Source organism: Panthera onca, chromosome D3 (genome assembly GCF_046562875.1).
Source record: "Panthera onca isolate mPanOnc1 chromosome D3, mPanOnc1 haplotype 2, whole genome shotgun sequence".
NCBI lineage: Eukaryota > Metazoa > Chordata > Mammalia > Carnivora > Felidae > Panthera > Panthera onca.
In genome coordinates this window covers 57,174,924-57,193,459 of record NC_138350.1, presented here as the reverse complement: position 1 = coordinate 57,193,459, position 18,536 = coordinate 57,174,924, and the positions used below count along the sequence as shown (strand labels likewise).

Below are 18,536 nucleotides of genomic sequence, written 5' to 3'. Positions count from 1 at the left end.
TTCATAGGAAATTAAATGTTTGACAAAAATCTAGCATGCAATCATAACAAAAATTCTTATAAAATGAGGAATAGAGGGGAATTTCCTCAAATTTATAAAGAACACCTACAAAAATTCTACACTTAACATTATACTTAATGACAGACTGAACGCTTTCCACATAAAATCAGGACGGATGTCTGCTCTTATCACTCCTATATACATAGCACTGCAATGTCCAACATAAGTGGTCATCAATGGTCATTAGAGTAATACAAATTAAAACCACAATGAGATAACATTAAATACCTCTAAGAATGACTAAAATAAAAATAATTATAACAAATGCTGGCAAGAATGCTGAGGACTTAGATGTCTCTTGCATTGCTGGTGGGTAAGTACGATGGTAAACCACTTTTGAAGACAGTTTCTTACAAAACTAAATATGCATTTATTACACAAAATCCCAAAGAAATGAAAATGTTATGCTCACACAAAAATCTAATTCATAGCAACTTCATTTGTAACAGTCAAAAACTAGAAAGAAGGGGCTCCTGGCTGGCTCAGTGGGTGGAGCATGAGACTCCTGATCTCAGGGTTGTAAATTTGAGTCCCAGGTGGGGTGTAGAGATTATTTACAAAAAATTAAAATCTTCAAAAAACAACAAAAACAAAAAAACCCAGAAACTGGAAAGAAGCCAAATATCCTTCAACAGGCAAATGGTTAAACTGTGGTACATCCCCCATGGAATATATTTAGCAATAAAAGGAACAAACTATTGATACACGCAAGAATGTGGATGGATCTAAAAGGAATTACGCTTAAGTGCAGGGGGTGGGGGGGAAGCTAACCTAAAAAGGTAGCATACTGTATGATCCCATTTTTATAGCATTCTCAAAATGACAGCATTCTTGAAATGACAACATTATAGAGATGGAGAGTAAATTAGTGGTTGCTAAGGATTAGGGAAGGGCGGTGGGAAGACAAATTAACTATGTCTATAAAAAGACAACATGAGTGGTTTTTGTAAACAAACCATTTTGTATCCTTACTCTGGTGATGGTACACAAATCTACATGTGATAAAATTACATAAACCTAACTATACACACAAGTGAGCACATGTGAAACCTATACAAGATTGATGGATCCTGTCAATGTCAATTTCTTGGTTGTAATATTGTGCTATGGTTAATCAAAATACTACCATTGGTGAAAACTGGAGAGGGGACATGGGCTTTCAGTCTGTATTATTTCTTACTACTACAGGTGAATCCACAATTACCTCCAAAAAACTCTTTCTTTTAGAAAATGCATCACCTTGCTATTCTATTTTTGTTTCTGTGAGTCCTGGACTAGAATAAAATAAATGTCCATGAGTCTGATACTGATAAAAATAAACAACAAAATAAATACTGAAGTAAGTAAATAAATAAATATAGGAGAAGTGACAGCTCATCCTTAAAGAAGAATTATTCCAAGTAATAAATGAAAAACAAATAGGGAAAACATGAAGTAATCATTAGAACATCACAGCAATGATTGTTTCAGTGAAGTCCCTTTGATGGGTGCTTATAATAGTGGGTAAAAGTTTCAGGAAAAAACAAAAAACAAAAAAACCCAAAAAACAATGGATTTCAATAGTCCCCATGGACCTCCTCCAATTTATTCATTAATTACAGAAAACAATGCAACTTTTCAGAGAAACCTAGTACACTCTACATCAATGACATTACCATAGTTAAAAGCACAAGCACCAACACATCAACATCATATACCCACACTATAATAAATCATAATGCAATCTATTATGAGAAAACATGAAAAAAAAAAAACCCTGAAATCCTACAAAATATCTGAGGTCATGGGAAGCAAAGAAAAACTGAAGTATTGCCACAAATGGGAGGAGAATAAGGAAACATGAAAACTGAATATAAAATGTGATACTGGAACAGGAAGAAAAAATTAGTAGGCAAGCTTAAGAAATCTAAATAAACTACAGTTAATTAATACTATTGTATCAATGTTAACTTGTGATCATAGCAATATAGTTATTCAAGATATTAAATTTATTTTTTTATAATTTATTTATTTTTTTTTCCAGAGAGAGAGCAAGTGCAAGCAGGGGAGAGAGGCAGAGTAAGAGAGAGAGAGAATCTTAAGCAGGCTCCACACTGAGCATGGAGCCTGATGTGGGGCTCAATCCCACGACTTCAGGATCAAGACCTAAGTGAAAATCAAGAGTCAGATGCTCAACTGACTCAGCCACCCAGGTTAACTTTAAAGCTATCTAGATGAAATGTATTAGAACCCATCATAGATTTTTTTTGAAGAGCTTTATTGAATATAAGTTACATATAACAAGGTAACCCACTTAGAGTGTACAATTCAATGGCTTTTCATATATTTACAGAGTTTCTACAACTATCACCATAATCTAATTTCAAAACATTTCCAACTTTGCCATAAGAAACCTTGCATTCATTAGCAGTCACCACCCATTTCTCATTCCTCCAATACTGTACTATTTAGGCAAGTTTTCTGTAGGCCTAAAATTATTTCAAAATAATACAAAAGAATAATGATATTACATTGGATTAAAATGTATATAAATTAAATATATAAAAACATATATATAAACATGTACAAAATTATGACACATTACAAATGGCACATAATCAAGAGAGGAAAATGATATTAAAGTTCTTAAGTTCTAAAGTTCTTGAACTGTTTAGAATAGCTAAAAATACCAATTAATATTAGCTTGTGATTAGTCAAGAATGCATATTACAAATCCCCAGAATGACCGCAGGTCCATTTAAACAGGAAAATGCAAACTATAACTGAGTACAACTAATAACCACAGCATCAAATATATAAGGAAAAAATTGACAAAACTAAGTAGTGAAATGCATAAGTTCCCAATCACAGTGTGACCTCATTTTACCTTAACAACCACTTTTAAAAGCCCCACCTTCAAATACAGTCACGCTCTGAGAACTGGGGGTTCTCATTTCAATATTCATTTCAATATGAATTTGGGTGGGGGGGTGTCACAATTTAGCCCAAAAGAAGCATACAATGCATAAAGATGTAATTGCTAAAAGTAACAACTTAAATATTGGGTAACACAGTTGTATATAGAATTTTTATGTATCACTTAAGCTAAGTTAGACGAATTCAAATTAAATTGTTACAAATTTAGGGTATTAACTGTAATCCCCAAGGTAACCATTAAGAAAATAATTAAAAATTTTACAAAAAAAAGAAACAAAAGACCCAGTCAAAATGGTGCGCACACACACACACACACACACACACACACACACACAAGATCAAACAAAACAAAAAAAGCACCAATGGAGTAACAAGGAAACCAAAAACAGGAAGCATTTTTCACATTCGTATTACATATAAAACATATATGTACATAATGGCAAAATGGTACTTCATTATAAGAAATTACTTCAAATGTACATGGATTATGCTCACCAATGAAAGCAATTGGGAAGATGGATTTAAAAACAATTATTTTTAATATTTATTTTTGAGACAGAATGAGTGTGAGCAGGAGAGGGACAGAGAGAGAGGGAGACAGAATCTGAAACAGGTTCCACACTGTCAGTGCAAAGCCTGACGTTGGGTTTGAACACATGAACCATGAAATCATGACCTGAGCCGAAGCTGGATGCTCAACTGACTGAGCCACCCAGGCACCCCTAGAAAATGGATTTTTAAAATCCAACAGGGGCACCTGGGGGGCTCAGTTGGTTAAGTGACCAAGTCTTGATTTCAGCTCAGGTCATGATCTCATGGTTTGTGAGCTCAAGCCCCACACTGGACCGCATGCTGACAGTGCATAGCCTGCTTGGGATTCTCTCTCTCCCTCTCTCTGCCCCTACCCTGCTTGCACTCTCTCTCTCTCTCAAAATAAATAAATAAACTTACACACACACACACACACACACACACACAATGTAACTATAAGTTGCCTCTAAGAGACTCATTTTAAATTAAAAGACATAAAGATTGAAAGCTAAAATATGGAAAAAGATATTCCATGCAAGTATCTTTCAAATAGAAAGAGAGCTGAGTTGGCTATACTAATATCAAACAAAATAAGAGTTCAAAACAAAAAATGTTACAAGACAAAGAGATAGATGTCATATACTCATAAAAGGGTCAAGTCCTCAATATATTAAAATTATAAAAATGAACACACTAGAGTTACCAAATATATGAAGAAAGTACTGACACAACTGATGAGGAATATAGTTCACTAATAGTTGGAGACTTCAATAACCCACTATCAATAACAAATAGAACATCTAGATGCAAGTGATCAATAATAAAAAGAGGAACTTGAACAACACTATAAGTCGACTAGACTTAAAAGACATACAAAGAACATTCCACCAAACAACAGTTGAATCAACATTCTTCTCGAGTGCACATGGAACATTCTCCAGAATAAATCACACATTAGCTCACAAAACAACTCTCAAAATATTTAAAAATACTCAAAGCATGCAAAGTACCTTTTCCACCGCAATGGAATAAAGCCCAAAGTCAATAAGGGAAAGAAAAGTGGAAAATTCATAAATACATGGAAATCAAACAATACACTCTTTTAAATGGATAAAAGGAAAAATCATAAGGAAAATTAGAAAGTACTTGAATGAAAATGAAAACACAACATATCAAAATCTATGGGGTCCATCAAAAGCAGTGCTCATACAAATTTGTGCTATAAATTATAGCACAAATGCCTACATTAAAAAACGAGAGAGATTTCAAGTCAGTAACTTAACTTTACACCTTAAGGACTAGAAACTAAAACCAAAACCTAGCAAAAGGAAGAAAATAATAAAGAGCAAAGATAAATATAATAGAGAATAGAAATATAATAGAGAATCTATAAAACCAAAAGTTGGTTCTTTGAAAAGATCAACAAAATTTAAAAATTTTAGCTTAGACTGATAAATGAAAGATGATGTAAATAAAATTAGAAATGAAAGTAGGGACATTACTTCTAACTATACAGAAATAAAAAGGATTGTAAGAGAACAGTACAAACAATTTTATGTCCTAGGCATTGGATAACCTATATAAAATAAACATTTCTAAAAACACAAAAATTACCAGCAGTTACTCAAGAATAAATGTAGGATCTAAATAAACCTTTAACAAGTAAGGAGATATAATCAGTAATCAAAAACTACTCTACAAAAACAAGCTAAGAACCAGATAGCTTCAAGGATGAACTCTACCAAATATTCATTTTTTTCCTACCCAATATTTATTTATTTTTAATTCTTTTAATGTTTTATTTTATTTTTGAGAGAGAGAGAGAGAGAGAGAGAGAGAAGGAGTCAGGGAGGGGCAGAGAGAGAGGGAGACACAGAACCCGAAGCAGGCTTCAGGCTCCAAGTTGTCAGCAAAGAGCCCAACATGGGGCTTGAATTCATGAACCGTGAAATCATGACCTGGGCCAAAGGCAGACGCTCAACCAAATGAGCCACCCAGGTGCCCTTCCTAGTCAATATTTAAAGAAGAATTAATACCAATCCTTCTCAAATTCATCCAAAGAATCATTGATCTCAGAGAATGAGGTAAGTAGTACCTGATAACCTAAGCTAGACAAGGAAACTATGAGAAAATAAAACTACAGACCAAGATCCCCTATGAATAGAGATTCAAAAATGCTCAAAAAAAAAATGTCAGCAAACCAAATCCAAAAATGTATTAAAAGGTTTATAAATATGTCCAACTAACTGATGTTTATCCCAAAAATGCGAGGATGTCTTAACCTAAGACTATCAATCAGGTTTAACACAAATCTACCAACTGGGTGGCTCAGTCAGTTAAGTGGCCAACTCTTGGTTTTGGCTCAGGTCATGATCTTGTGGTTTCATGGGTTCAAGCCCTGCATTAGTCACTGCATTGACAGTGTGGAACCTGCTTGGGATTCTCTGTCTCCCTCTCTCTCGGTCCCTCCCTCTCTCTCGGTCCCTCCCCCACTCATGCTGTCTCTATCTCTCTCAAAATAAATAAATAAACTTAAAAAAGAAAAGAAAATCAATCAACACATATCTGACAAACAAACCTACAAAAATATGTGTTCATATCAACTGACACAGAAAAAGCATTTGAAAAAACTCCCCCAAAACTCAAACTAGGAACGGAAGGAAATTTCCTTAACGTGATAAAGGCAATCTAGGAAAAACTCACAGCTAACATGTTATCCCAATGATGAAAAACTGAAAGCTTTCCCACTAAGTTCAGGAACAAGACAAGAATGCCTGCTTCTATCGCTCTATTCAACAATATGCTGGAACTTCAAGCCAGAGGAAAAAGAAATAAGAGGCACCCAAACTGGAAAAGAAGTAGAACCATCTCTGTTTGTGGATGACATGATTGATTCTATATACAGAAAATCCACAGAGAACCCACAAAAAAAACTATTAGAGCTAATAAACAAATGTAACTGTTTCAGGGTACAAGATTAACATGTAAACCTCTTGTATTTCTATACACAGCAACAAACAATCTGAAAGGAATATTAAGAGAACAATTCTATTTATAAGAACACCTAAAAGAAAATTCTTAAAAATAAATTTAAACAAAAAAGTGAAAGGCTTGTACAGTGAAAACTACAAAACATTGCTAAAAGAAATTAAAGACTTAAATATTGAAAGACATTACATGTTTGTGGACTGGAACACTTAATATTGTTAACATGGCAATATTCCCCAAAGTGATCTACGGATTTAATATAATCCTATCAAAATCTCAAGTGCCTTTTTTTTTTTCCAGAAGTGGAAATGCTGATCTTGTAATTCATATGGAATTGCAAAGGACCCAGGACAGCTCAAGTCATCTTCAAAAGGAAGAACAAAGTTGGAGGTCTTGTATTTCATGCTTACTACAAAGATACACTAATTGAAACAGTGTGGTATTAGCATTAGAATAGACATATAGAGCAGTGAAAAAGTACTCAGAGTCCAGAAATAAACTGGTATACTTTTGGTCAATCATATTTTGAGTTGTGCCAAGACCATCAAATGGGAAAAGAACAGTCTCTCCAACAAATGATGCTTGGACAAATGGATTTCCATATGCAAAAAAAAGAAAGAAAAAAAAAGTCAAAACACTACCCCTTACCATATACAAAAATTAAATAAAAATGGACCAAAGGCCCAAATATAAGAGCTAAAACCATAAAATGCATAGAAGAAAACATAGGGTTAAATCTTCATGATCTTTGATATAGCAATAATCCTTAGATATGACACTTAAAGCACAACTGACAAGAAAAAAAATGGAGAATTTAGACTTCATCGGTAGTAATATCTTTTGTGCTTCAGAGGACACAACCAAGGAAGTAAAAAAAAAACAAAACACCCACACAAGGAGAAATTATATGCAAATCATACATCTGTTAATTAAAGTAAATTAAACATTCAAAAACCAATCAATGTAATTTACTACATTAACAGTTAAAGAAAAAAAATATCATACTATTAGCCAATAAAGAAAAATCATTTGACAAAGTTCTACTCCTATTTATGATTAAAAAAACAACTCTCAGCAAACTAGGAACAAAAATAAATTTCTTGGGCCTGATAAAGAACATTTACAAAAATCCTACAGCTTGGAGGCGCCTGGGTGACTCAGTCAGTTGAGTGTCCAACTTTGGCTCAGTTCATGCTCTTGAGGTTCATGGGTTTCAAGCCCCAGGTAGGGCTCTGTGCTGACAGCTCAGAGCCTAGAACCTGCTTCGGATTCTGTGTCTCCCTCTCTCTCTCTGCCCCTCCCTCACTTGCACTCTGTCTCTCTATCAGAAAAAATAAATAAATACTTAAAAAAAGTTTTTTTTAAATCCTACAGCTTACATTGAAATTAATGATGAAAGACTTAAGATCAGGAACAAGAAGACAAAGACATCCATTTTCATTCAACATTGTAGCACAGGTTCTAGCCAATGCAAAAGGGCAAGAAAAAGAAACAAAGTGTCTACAAATAGAAAGGAAAAAATAAAATTGTTTTTATTTGTAGATGACATGATCCTGAATATAGAAAATCCAAAGTCTTTTTTTTTTTTTAATTTTTTTTTTAAGTTTATTTATTTTTGAGACAGAGAGAGACAGAGCATGAACGGGGGAGGGGCAGAGAGAGAGGGAGACACAGAATCGGAAGCAGGCTCCAGGCTCTGAGCCATCAGCCCAGAGCCCGATGCGGGGCTCGAACTCACGGACCGCGAGATCATGACCTGAGCTGAAGTCGGACGCTCAACCGACTGAGCCACCCAGGCGCCCCTAGAAAATCCAAAGTCTTATGCCAAAAAAAACTATCATAAAAAATAAATTAAAAAGTCTGAAGGAGGGGGCACCTGGGTGGCTCAGTTAGGCATCTAACTCTGGATTTCGTCTCAGGTTACAATCACAGTTTGTGAGATGGAGCCCCCTGCGTCTGGCTCTGCACTGAACAGCACAGAGCCTCTCTCTCTTCGCCCCTACCTTGCTTGCGTGTGTGCACTTGCTCACTTGCTCTCTTTTTCAAAATAAACATTTAAAAAATTTTTGAAGGAGACCAAGTCAATATTTAAAACACTAATTCTGGTGTGCCTGGGTGGTTCAATTGATCTTTACACATCCAATTCTTGATTTTGGCTCAGGTCATGATCTCAAGGTTCCTCGGTTCCGGCTCCACATGGGGCTCTGTGCTAACAGCAGAGCCTGCTTAGGATTCTCTCTCCTCTCTCTCTGTCCCTGCTCCTGTGCGTGTGTGCTCTCTCTCTTTCTCTCTCTCAGAATGAATAAACTTTAAAAGATTCTGTGTTATCATATAAGAAATTATATAAAATTAAAAATTAAATGTAAAATAAAAATTTTTAATTACAACATCTCCAATAGTATCAAAAACATAAAATACTTAACGACAACATATGTGCATATATTATAACCTGTACCATGAAAACTACAAATCACTACAGAAAAAAATTAAGAAAATCCAAATTAATGGAGAAATATGACCTATCACAGACCGAAAGTCTCAATAACATAAAGATGTCAATTTTCCTCAATTTGATCTACAAATTCAATACACTCTAAACAAAATTTAGGAGGCAACTTTCTTTTAAAAGTTGAAAAGCTAATTCTAAAATTTACAGTGAAATGCAAAGGACTTCAAAAAGCCAAACTAGTTTTCAAAAAGAACAAAACTGTAGGACTTACCTGATTTCAAGACTTACTATAAAATTACAGTAATCAAGTCAATTTGGTATTGGCATAAGGGCAACACAAAGATCAATGGAATGGAATGAAAAAGCCCAGAACAGATCATGCATGTATGGTCAACTGATTTTGACAAGGAAGCAGAGGTAATTCTGCAGAAAGGGTAGTCTTTTCTAACAAAGGAAAAAAATCATCTTGGGATGGGCAAGATCTTTTAGATAGAACACTAAAGACACGAACAACAAAAGAAAAAGTTGATGAAATAAAAACTCTTCCTTTACAAAAGAAAACACTAAGAAAACCAGAAAGCAAGGTTGGGGAGAAAACCACATATTTGACAACTTGCATCCACAGTATATAAAGAACATATCAGTATCAAGAAGAGAATGGGGTGGGTCAAAAAAAACAGGCAAAAGATTTTAACAGACACCTGAAAGAAGAATAGCCAATGATACTATTAATCTTAGGACAACACAAATTAACTCCACAAGGAGAGATCACTATACTCATTAGAATGGCTAAAATTGAAAGAAATGACGATACCAAGAGTTAGTAAATATGCTGAATGATGGAATTCTCATCAGTTGCTAGTGGAAGTGTTGAAATAACACAACCACATTAGAAAACAGTTTGACAATTTCTTATAAGGCTAAATGTACACTTAAGATATAACTGGGCAATTCTGTATGTAATTATTCACAGAAGAAAAGTTAAAACATCATATCCACACAAACACTTGTACGTGAATGTCATAGAAGCTTCATTCATAAAAGGCAAAAACTCAAACAACTCAAATGTGTATTAACAGATGAATAGCTAAGCAAATTAAAATACAGGCCAGCAATGAAGACTACTCAATAAAAAAAAAAAAAAAAAAAAGTACTACTCCTGCACACAACAAATTGAAAAAAAAAAAAATCTCAAAAATATCACCCTCTGAAATAAGCCAGATATAAAAGGACAAATATTCTATGATTCCACTCGTAGAGTCAAATTCACAGACACACATGGAACAGTGGTTACCAAACAGTTGGGGTGAAGGGAGGATGAGGAGTTATTTTTAACGGGATACAGGGTTTGAATGATGAAAAAGTTCTGGAAATGGGATTGTGGAGATGACTGCACAACAATATGAATGTACTTAATACCACTACAGACTTAAAAATGGTTAAGCTGATAAATTTTATGTACATTTTACTATACACACAAAATCATCTCGCAGAAGGAAAAAAAAGCCAGACAGAAGAGGGTACATACTGTCTGGCCATTTACGTGGCATGTCAGAACAAGTAAAACTAAGCAATGATGACAGAAATCACATTATTGGCTGTCTGGAAGGAAGAAACAGACTGTAAAAGGTCTCAACATAACTTTTAAAAATGACCTTACATTTGCTAAAACTCACTGAAATATACACTTAAAACGTATATGTATCAAAAAATGCATACATATTATTGAATATAAGTTGCACTTCTATACATTTTAAAATAAATAAATAAGCTTGAGGAGGGAACGAAATGCAACAGGTAGAAAATTATACTATAGACTAGGGGCACCTAGGTGGCTCAGTCAGTTAAGCATCCAACTTCCACTCAGGTCATGATCTCACAGTTCACAAGTTCAAGCCCCACGCAGGGCTCAGTGCTGACAGTTCAGAGCCTGACGTCTGCTTTGAATTCTGTGTCTCTGGTTCTCTCTGCCCCTCCCCCACTCACAGTCTTTCACTCTCTCTCTCTCTCAAAAATAAACATTAAAAATAAATAAATAATAAATAAATAAATAAAAGAAAATAATACTACAGACTCTAGGAAGGAGGCTATGTTGTGGTGTACAAAGAAGGTAGTAGCTGAAAGGAAACATGTGGTCAGAGGAGTATTTTATTTCTCAAGACGAAAGACAAATGATTGTATTTAATGACAATAGGAAACCAGTTATTTGAAACCAAGCTAAAAATCCAAAGATAAAAGAATACAAAAGGTAGGAATGTTTTGTTGCCAGTGTTTAAGGAATATGGCACTTCCCCACTTCAATATAAATGAGTCTTGTAAAAGCAAGTGAAAATGGTTTGGGCAGTATGAGTAGAAACAAGTAGACTGAAATATCCAATAGAGGAAACGTAGCAAACTCAAGAAACCTAGAACACGTTATTCCCATGTATCTGTACATTAATGGTAAATACAGTAATACTAGAGTTTTCTAGCAATATAAGCAAATTTATACTAATACCCTGTAGTGACATACTGACCCTCTACCAAGAAACCAGCATTTTCCTGGAAAGCAGAAGGTTGCTGAAACCAAAACAATATGCTCTAATATTTCAGGTATTCTCCAAGCCTGGCAACTGAAATGAAATGGATCACTAAGGGCGCGCCTGAGTGGCTCTGTCAGTTAAGCTTCTGGCTTCGGCTCAGGTCATGATCTCATGGTTCATGGGTTCGAGCCCCGCGTCAGGCTCTGTGCTGACAGCTCAGAGCCTGGAGCCTGGTTCGGATTCTGTGTGTCTCTCTCTCCCTGCCCCTCTCCCACTCGCGCTCTGTCTCTGTCTCTCAAAAATAAATAAATGTTAAAGTGGATCACTTAGGACAACAATGGCAACTCAGGACCATTAATATATGGAATCAAACTAATGGTAATAGTTTTCAACGCCATCAAGTGTATGTAAGGATAGCCACAGCCATTTAAGTGGTAAAAAGTTTTGTGAAAAGGTCATCTGCAAGTATGGAGGGTTAACTAATGTTTTCCCAACACAAAGAACACTATTTGAAGTTGATGAAAACTCTACTTGGGGGACTAAAACAGCCAAAGAACTTTAGTGAAAAAAATTACCGTTTATCTCAGGTGGGACATCAAATTCAGAGTAAGGTATGTACTCTGAATTCTCACACCCTATACCCTAGCCCCCAAAACATCACTGATGTTATCCTTTATAACTGCAATTACATGATTTGGTAAGGTAATTATTTTTTAAGTTTACTTATTTATTTTTTTTTATTTTTATTTTTTTTACAAGTGCTGGAATTCACTTTATTATTTTTTCAATATATGAAATTTATTGTCAAACTGGTTTCCATACAACACCCAGTGCTCATCCCAAAAGGTGCCCTCCTCAATACCCATCACCCACCCTCCCCTCCCTCCCACCCCCCATCAACCCTCAGTTTGTTCTCACTTTTTAACACTCTCTTATGCTTTGGCTCTCTCCCACTCTAACCTCTTTTTTTTTTTTTTTTTCCTTCCCCTCCTCCATGGGTTTCTGTTAAGTTTCTCAGGATCCACATAAAAGTGAAAACATATGGTATCTGTCTTTCTCTGTATGGGCTATTTCACTTAGCATCACACTCTCCAGTTCCATCCACGTTGCTACAAAGGGCCATATTTCGTTCTTTCTCATTGCCATGTAGTACTCCATTGTGTATATAAACCACAATTTCTTTATCCATTCATCAGTTGATGGACATTTAGGCTCCTTCCATAATTTGGCTATTGTTGAGAGTGCTGCCATAAACATTGGGGTACAAGTGCCCCTATGCATCAGTACTCCTGTATCCCTTGGGTAAATTCCTAGCAGTGCTATTGCTGGGTCATAGGGTAGATCTATTTTTAATTTTCTGAGGAACCTCCACACTGCTTTCCAGAGTGGCTGCACCAATTTGCATTCCTACCAACAGTGCAAGAGGGTTCCCGTTTGTCCACATCCTCTCCAGCATCTATAGTCTCCTGATTTGTTCATTTTGGCCACTCTGACTGGCGTGAGGTGATATCTGAGTGTGGTTTTGATTTGTATTTCCCTGATGAGGAGCAACATTGAGCATCTTTTCATGTGCCTGTTGGCCATCCGGATGTCTTCTTTAGAGAAGTGTCTATTCATGTTTTCTGCCCATTTCTTCACTGGGTTATTTGTTTTTCGGGTGTGGAGTTTGGTGAGCTCTTTATAGATTTTGGATACTAGCCCTTTGTCCGATATGTCATTTGCAAATATCTTTTCCCATTCCGTTGGTTGCCTTTTAGTTTTGTTGGTTGTTTCCTTTGCTGTGCAGAAGCTTTTTATCTTCATAAGGTCCCAGTAGTTCATTTTTGCTTTTAATTCCCTTGCCTTTGGGGATGTGTCGACTAAGAGATTGCTACGGCTGAGGTCAGAGAGATCGTTTTCTGCTTTCTCCTTTAGGGTTTTGATGGTTTCCTGTCTCACATTCAGGTCCTTTATCCATGTTGAGTTTATTTTTGTGAATGGTGTGAGAAAGTGGTCTAGTTTCAACCTTCTGCATGTTGCTGTCCAGTTCTCCCAGCACCATTTGTTAAAGAGACTGTCTTTTTTCCATTGGATGTTCTTTCCTGCTTTGTCAAAGATGAGTTGGCCATACGTTTGTGGGTCTAGTTCTGGGGTTTCTATTCTATTCCATTGGTCTATGTGTCTGTTTTTGTGCCAATACCATGCTGTCTTAATGATTACAGCTTTGTAGTAGAAGCTAAAGTTACTTATTTATTTTGAGAGAGAGAGAGAGACACACACAGCCAAGTCGGGGAGGGGCACAGAGGGAGACAGAATCCCAAGCAGGCTCTGCACTGTCAGCACAGAGCCTGATGCAGGACTTGATCCCACAAAACACAAAATCATGACCTGAATCGAAACCAAGAGTCAGATGCTCAACCAACGAGCCAGCCAGGCACTCCTAGTAAGGTAATTTTTTAACTTCAGTCTTTTTAGAAAAGCTTCCACAAACATTATTTTATGGCCTTGACATTTTGAAACACTTCATACAGTCATCTTTAATTAAAAGTAAAGACGGAAAAGATCTATTTCCAAACATGCAATTCAAAGACAAAAATAGTACTATTTTAATCAATTTTTAGGTATGGCCTTTCCTTAAATTTGACTTTTACAATTTGTATTAATACATTCCTCTATATACATTTTCATTTATTAAGTATTTTAAGACCCCAAAACTGGATGTGTGTGTTGACAACTAAGTCACTCCAAGTAGATATGCTTCATGCATATCATTAATAAACTGAAATATTAAAACCGAATAGTTACAAACTATCATTCACAAAATTCAAAATCCCTTAACTTTGAATCCTGAAAGCATCAGGAGTTAGCAGAATGACCATAGATATTCTTGTGATGAACTACAGTAAAGTCAATGTTCATTTCTGGTCAGATGCTAAACCAAAACCAAAGGTAGTTGCTATGACACTGATTACAACATATCAACCTATATCAACAGCAGCGCTAAACTCCTACATTTTCCCTTGTGATAGAGGACCACTGCACATATGTGCACCAAACAATTTGGGAAATTAAATACACAAGAAAATGTAAATTGGAAAGTGGTTTGTTCTGATTTTTCTTTTTTTACTTTTTTCCTACTTTTCTTTTTTTGGGGCCACAGAATACCTTTTTTTCTAAGTCTTTGCTTTCCTAAGATCAATGATACAATGACATCAAACCATATTTTCGGTTTCTATTTTCAAAAAATTGTCTTATATAATAATACATTTCATATAAGATTTTATCTCACCTGGCCAGTTCTTTAATTAAATTTGCAATGCGTCTTTTGTCTTCGAGACATAAATCCTTCAATGATGCACTCTTTATTCCTCCCTTGCAGAAATTCTAATACAAAACAGAAAAATCTTTTGGTTAAACTTTGGCTAAAAACAATTTTTAAGACTCTATGAGAAGTCTCTTAAAATTAGCCTAGGAGGTAAAAAATTTCTCAGATATCTTTTCTCTGGTGGTACACTCATTACCTGTTTCATTCAAACCTACTATGAACTCAAAACAGGCTAAGGAACTGTCTGTCCAGCAGGGGACATCGCAATGTTTACACAGAAAAGCACACAGGAAGAACTCAAAAGGCAGAAATGTCCCTGCTTAAATATTAGGGAATATTAAGGAAATAATGTTCCCTTGGTGAATGTCACAAAACAAACACCTACTGGAAGTTACTGAGAACCTTTCCTCCATCACAGCCCCTAGGCTGCTTGAAAGCACACTAAGATTGGCAGCAGAGGCACCAGTTTCTAACCTCTCAGTATATCCTAAAGTTCATTGCACTGGGTACTAGACCAAAGAATAATAAAAGTAGCTAACACATACCTCGTGCTTACTGCATGTCAGGAACACTGTAAGTATTTTACACTTATTAATCCATCTCACTTTCACAACAGTGCTATTAGGTAGGTATTATTTCTATTAACAGCGAGGGTACATATCTTGCCTAGGATACCAACAGTTAAAGTAGCAGAATGAGTATGTGCTCTCAACCACTGAACTATCTCCTCCCTCTCTTGTGCTATAAGAAGTTCTCCCAGTACTTGAACATCAAGTACTTGCACGTGAACATCTTTAAAGCAATGAAACTTAGGGAACCACAAGGAAACTAGAGGTAACATGTAAATGGAAGGAAACTTTGGCATTTGGACAACCACAAAGTAGATTAGTCCAATTTCTTCAGGTAGCCAAGGGTAATCCAAGACCTCTAAAATGAATCCTGGAAATACTGATAGTCTCAGATGGGAAATACTGATAGTCATAGATGGGGAGAAAAAGGAAATTATATCAAGGAGATGGTAAAAAAAATGAAATGAGTTTGGTTTTGGTCAACTCAAGATGCCAGGAGGATAGTCATACAGAAATGTTTAGGCAAGAAGTTGGAAATGTGGGTCTGGCTCTCAAGTCAGAGAAAAATATAAAAGATTTAAACTTCAGCCATACTGTGGGGGCGCCTGGGTGGCTCAGTTGATTAAGCGTCCAACTTCGGCTCAGGTCGTGATCCCGCAGTCCCTGAGGGTGAGCCCTATGTCAGGCTCTGTGCTGACAGCTCAGAGCCTGGAGCCTGCTTCAGATTCTGTGTCTCCCTCTCTCTCTGCCCCTCCCGTGCTTGCTCACGCACTCTCTTTCTCTCTCTCAAAAATTAATAAACGTTAAATTTTTTTTTTTTAAAACTTCAGCCATACTGTATTATGGATGATGTTTAGATTTTTATTATTCTCTTTATACTTTTCTATGTTCTAAATTTTCCTTAAAATTAAGAAAAAATATTAGTTTTTAAAAATTATCTACAAATCCAAGATAATAAATTAAAATTGGTATTTGAAAGGACAAGATGAGAATCAGAAGGATATAATATTGTGGGAGAAAAAGAAACGTTTCAAGAAGAGTTTGGGGATAAGAGTGGTAAGGAACAAAAAAACTACACAGAATGTGAAAGAAGTCACTCCATTTGGCAATGGAAGAAGTTGCTGAAAACACACAAGAAGACATCTGGGAAGACATCTGAGTAGCGGTGCCATGAGTAGAATAAACAAGAGAAACCCCTGCACGTGGGCAAGAACCTCAGCAGCATTGTGTTTAACGCACTTGAAAACACAAATGTTGTCAACTAAAGAATAAACTGTAGCATATGTATACAATGGAATTCCATAGGCACGGGTTGTTACACTATTAATTGGCTTCCATCTTCAAACCCACCCTTCCAGCCTCTGCTTTGTGATGCTGAGGCTGAGACTCAGAAACCTTACTTCTTTGCCACATGGCTCTCTGTTAAAATCTGCGAACAGGAAGAACGAGAGGGAGACCAGAGGTTGTCAGAAGAAAAGACACTGTCGTCCCTATTGGCGTCCTGTTCCCACCCATGTTCTGCCCCGCCCCGGGCCCAGAGTGTACCCTGGCAGGCACAGCAGGCTGCGGTTTACAATTTTCCCAGCCCTGGCAGAACCAGCCTTTAGCATGTCTCCTCAGGGACAGCAGTGCCTCTGAGGCTGGTTCCCCCTCAGTCCAGGTTCCAGCTCTCACGGGCCCCTCCGTCAAGCTTCTAGGTGTTAATAACTGCAACTTGCTCTGGCTGTTTTCCTAGCCCTAGAGATGGGAACTGTTTCTTGCGGTTACTGCCTACATGAAATCTTGATGAGGTCGGTTTGCCTTTGCAATTTTCCAGCACCAATTCAGCGGGTCTTTATATTAAACATGCTCAGTTAGAATAACTGACTAAACTCTGATTGAAATATCAGTGATAATAAATGACAGAATTATATATAACATAAGTAAATTTCATGAACATTAATATTAAGCAAAAAAAGCAAATGATGCAACATAGTATTAGCTCATTTATATAAAGTTCCAAATACATAGAACACTGAACGTTGTTTAAAAAACAATTATGTATTAGACTATATAGGACAAGGGTTGGTAAACTACAGCTGCAAGCCAAATCTGGTTCACTGCCTATTTTTGTAAATAAGGGTTTATTAGAACATAGCCATGTACATTAATTTACACATTGACTCTCTTCACACTACAGTGGCAGAGTTGAGTAAGTGAGACAGAGACCACATGGCTCACAGAGGCTGAATATTTACCATCTGGCCCTTTACAGAAAAAGTTTGTCAACTCCTGACATACAAAAACAAAAGAATGATGGGGCACCTGGGTCAATCAGTCAGTTAAATGTCCAACTCTTGATTTTACCTCAAGGGAACCAGGTTGGGATTCTCTCCCTGTCTCTCTGCCCCCCCCTGCTCACTCTCACTCTCTCAAAAATAAATAAGTAAACTTTAAAAAGAAAAGAAAAGAAAAGAAAAGAAAAGGAAAGAAATGATAAACACAAAGTCCAGAATAGGTATTACCAAAGAAGATGACAGAATACAGGAAGGACATACCTCTACAGCCGCGTGGTTTACAATGGCATCACTGCAATGCAGTGGGGAGAAGAATGGTCTTCTCACTCACGGGTGCAGACCAATAGACTGTCGGTATGGAAAAATGAACTGACCTTAACACGATACACGTAATAATTCCCGATGAGTAGTGGATTTTACTGTGAAGAGTAAAACAATGTGGCTTCTCAAAGAGAGAAAGAACCTGCTGCAAACAGTATAGTTGGCCAAGGGCCTCACCTAACTCCTGCCACACCTTCAGATCCACTGTGGTGTTCACGCCAATGCCAATGACTGGGAATGGCAGAGATGCTAGAACTGAACCATTTCTGCCTGCCAGGCCATCCTTAAAGAACAACATGTGCTCTGAGGTTCCCCATTAGCCTGACAGACACTGCCTCACACTGCAAAGCATTACGAAGTCTGAGGTTTCTCCTAGTCAATTTTTCTTCTTTCTTTATTCTCTCACTGATGCCAGATGTAGAGTAAAATCCTAAGGCTCTCCTTGCGTATCCCTGTTCGCTTTACTCTCTATTCTATGTCAGCTTTTCCTCCACTGAATCTCTGCCATTTCTACTTTCATCATAGCACCTACTTCCCAGAAGACTAGAACTGACACCATTACCATTTTGAAACTGTTAATGAATTAAGGGCCTAGCTTTT

The 18,536-nt window shown here is 36.5% G+C and overlaps 1 protein-coding gene across 10 annotated transcripts in view; it reads right to left on the bottom strand.

Annotated features, from left to right (window-relative positions):
• KIAA1328 (KIAA1328 ortholog) overlaps positions 1-18,536 on the bottom strand; it is a 371,362-nt gene that overhangs the window by 339,732 nt on the left and 13,094 nt on the right. For 9 of the 10 annotated variants that reach the window (XR_013551238.2, XM_078435291.2, XM_078435292.2 and 6 more), the window contains one exon: positions 14,735-14,829. The exons of the other annotated variant lie outside the window; for it this stretch is intronic. Coding sequence is in view for 8 of the 9 variants with exons in the window: in XM_078435291.2 (XP_078291417.2) it covers positions 14,735-14,829 (95 nt within the window). In the remaining variant the exon portion in view is untranslated. The remainder of the gene's footprint in view (positions 1-14,734; positions 14,830-18,536) is intronic. 10 annotated transcript variants of the gene reach the window in all.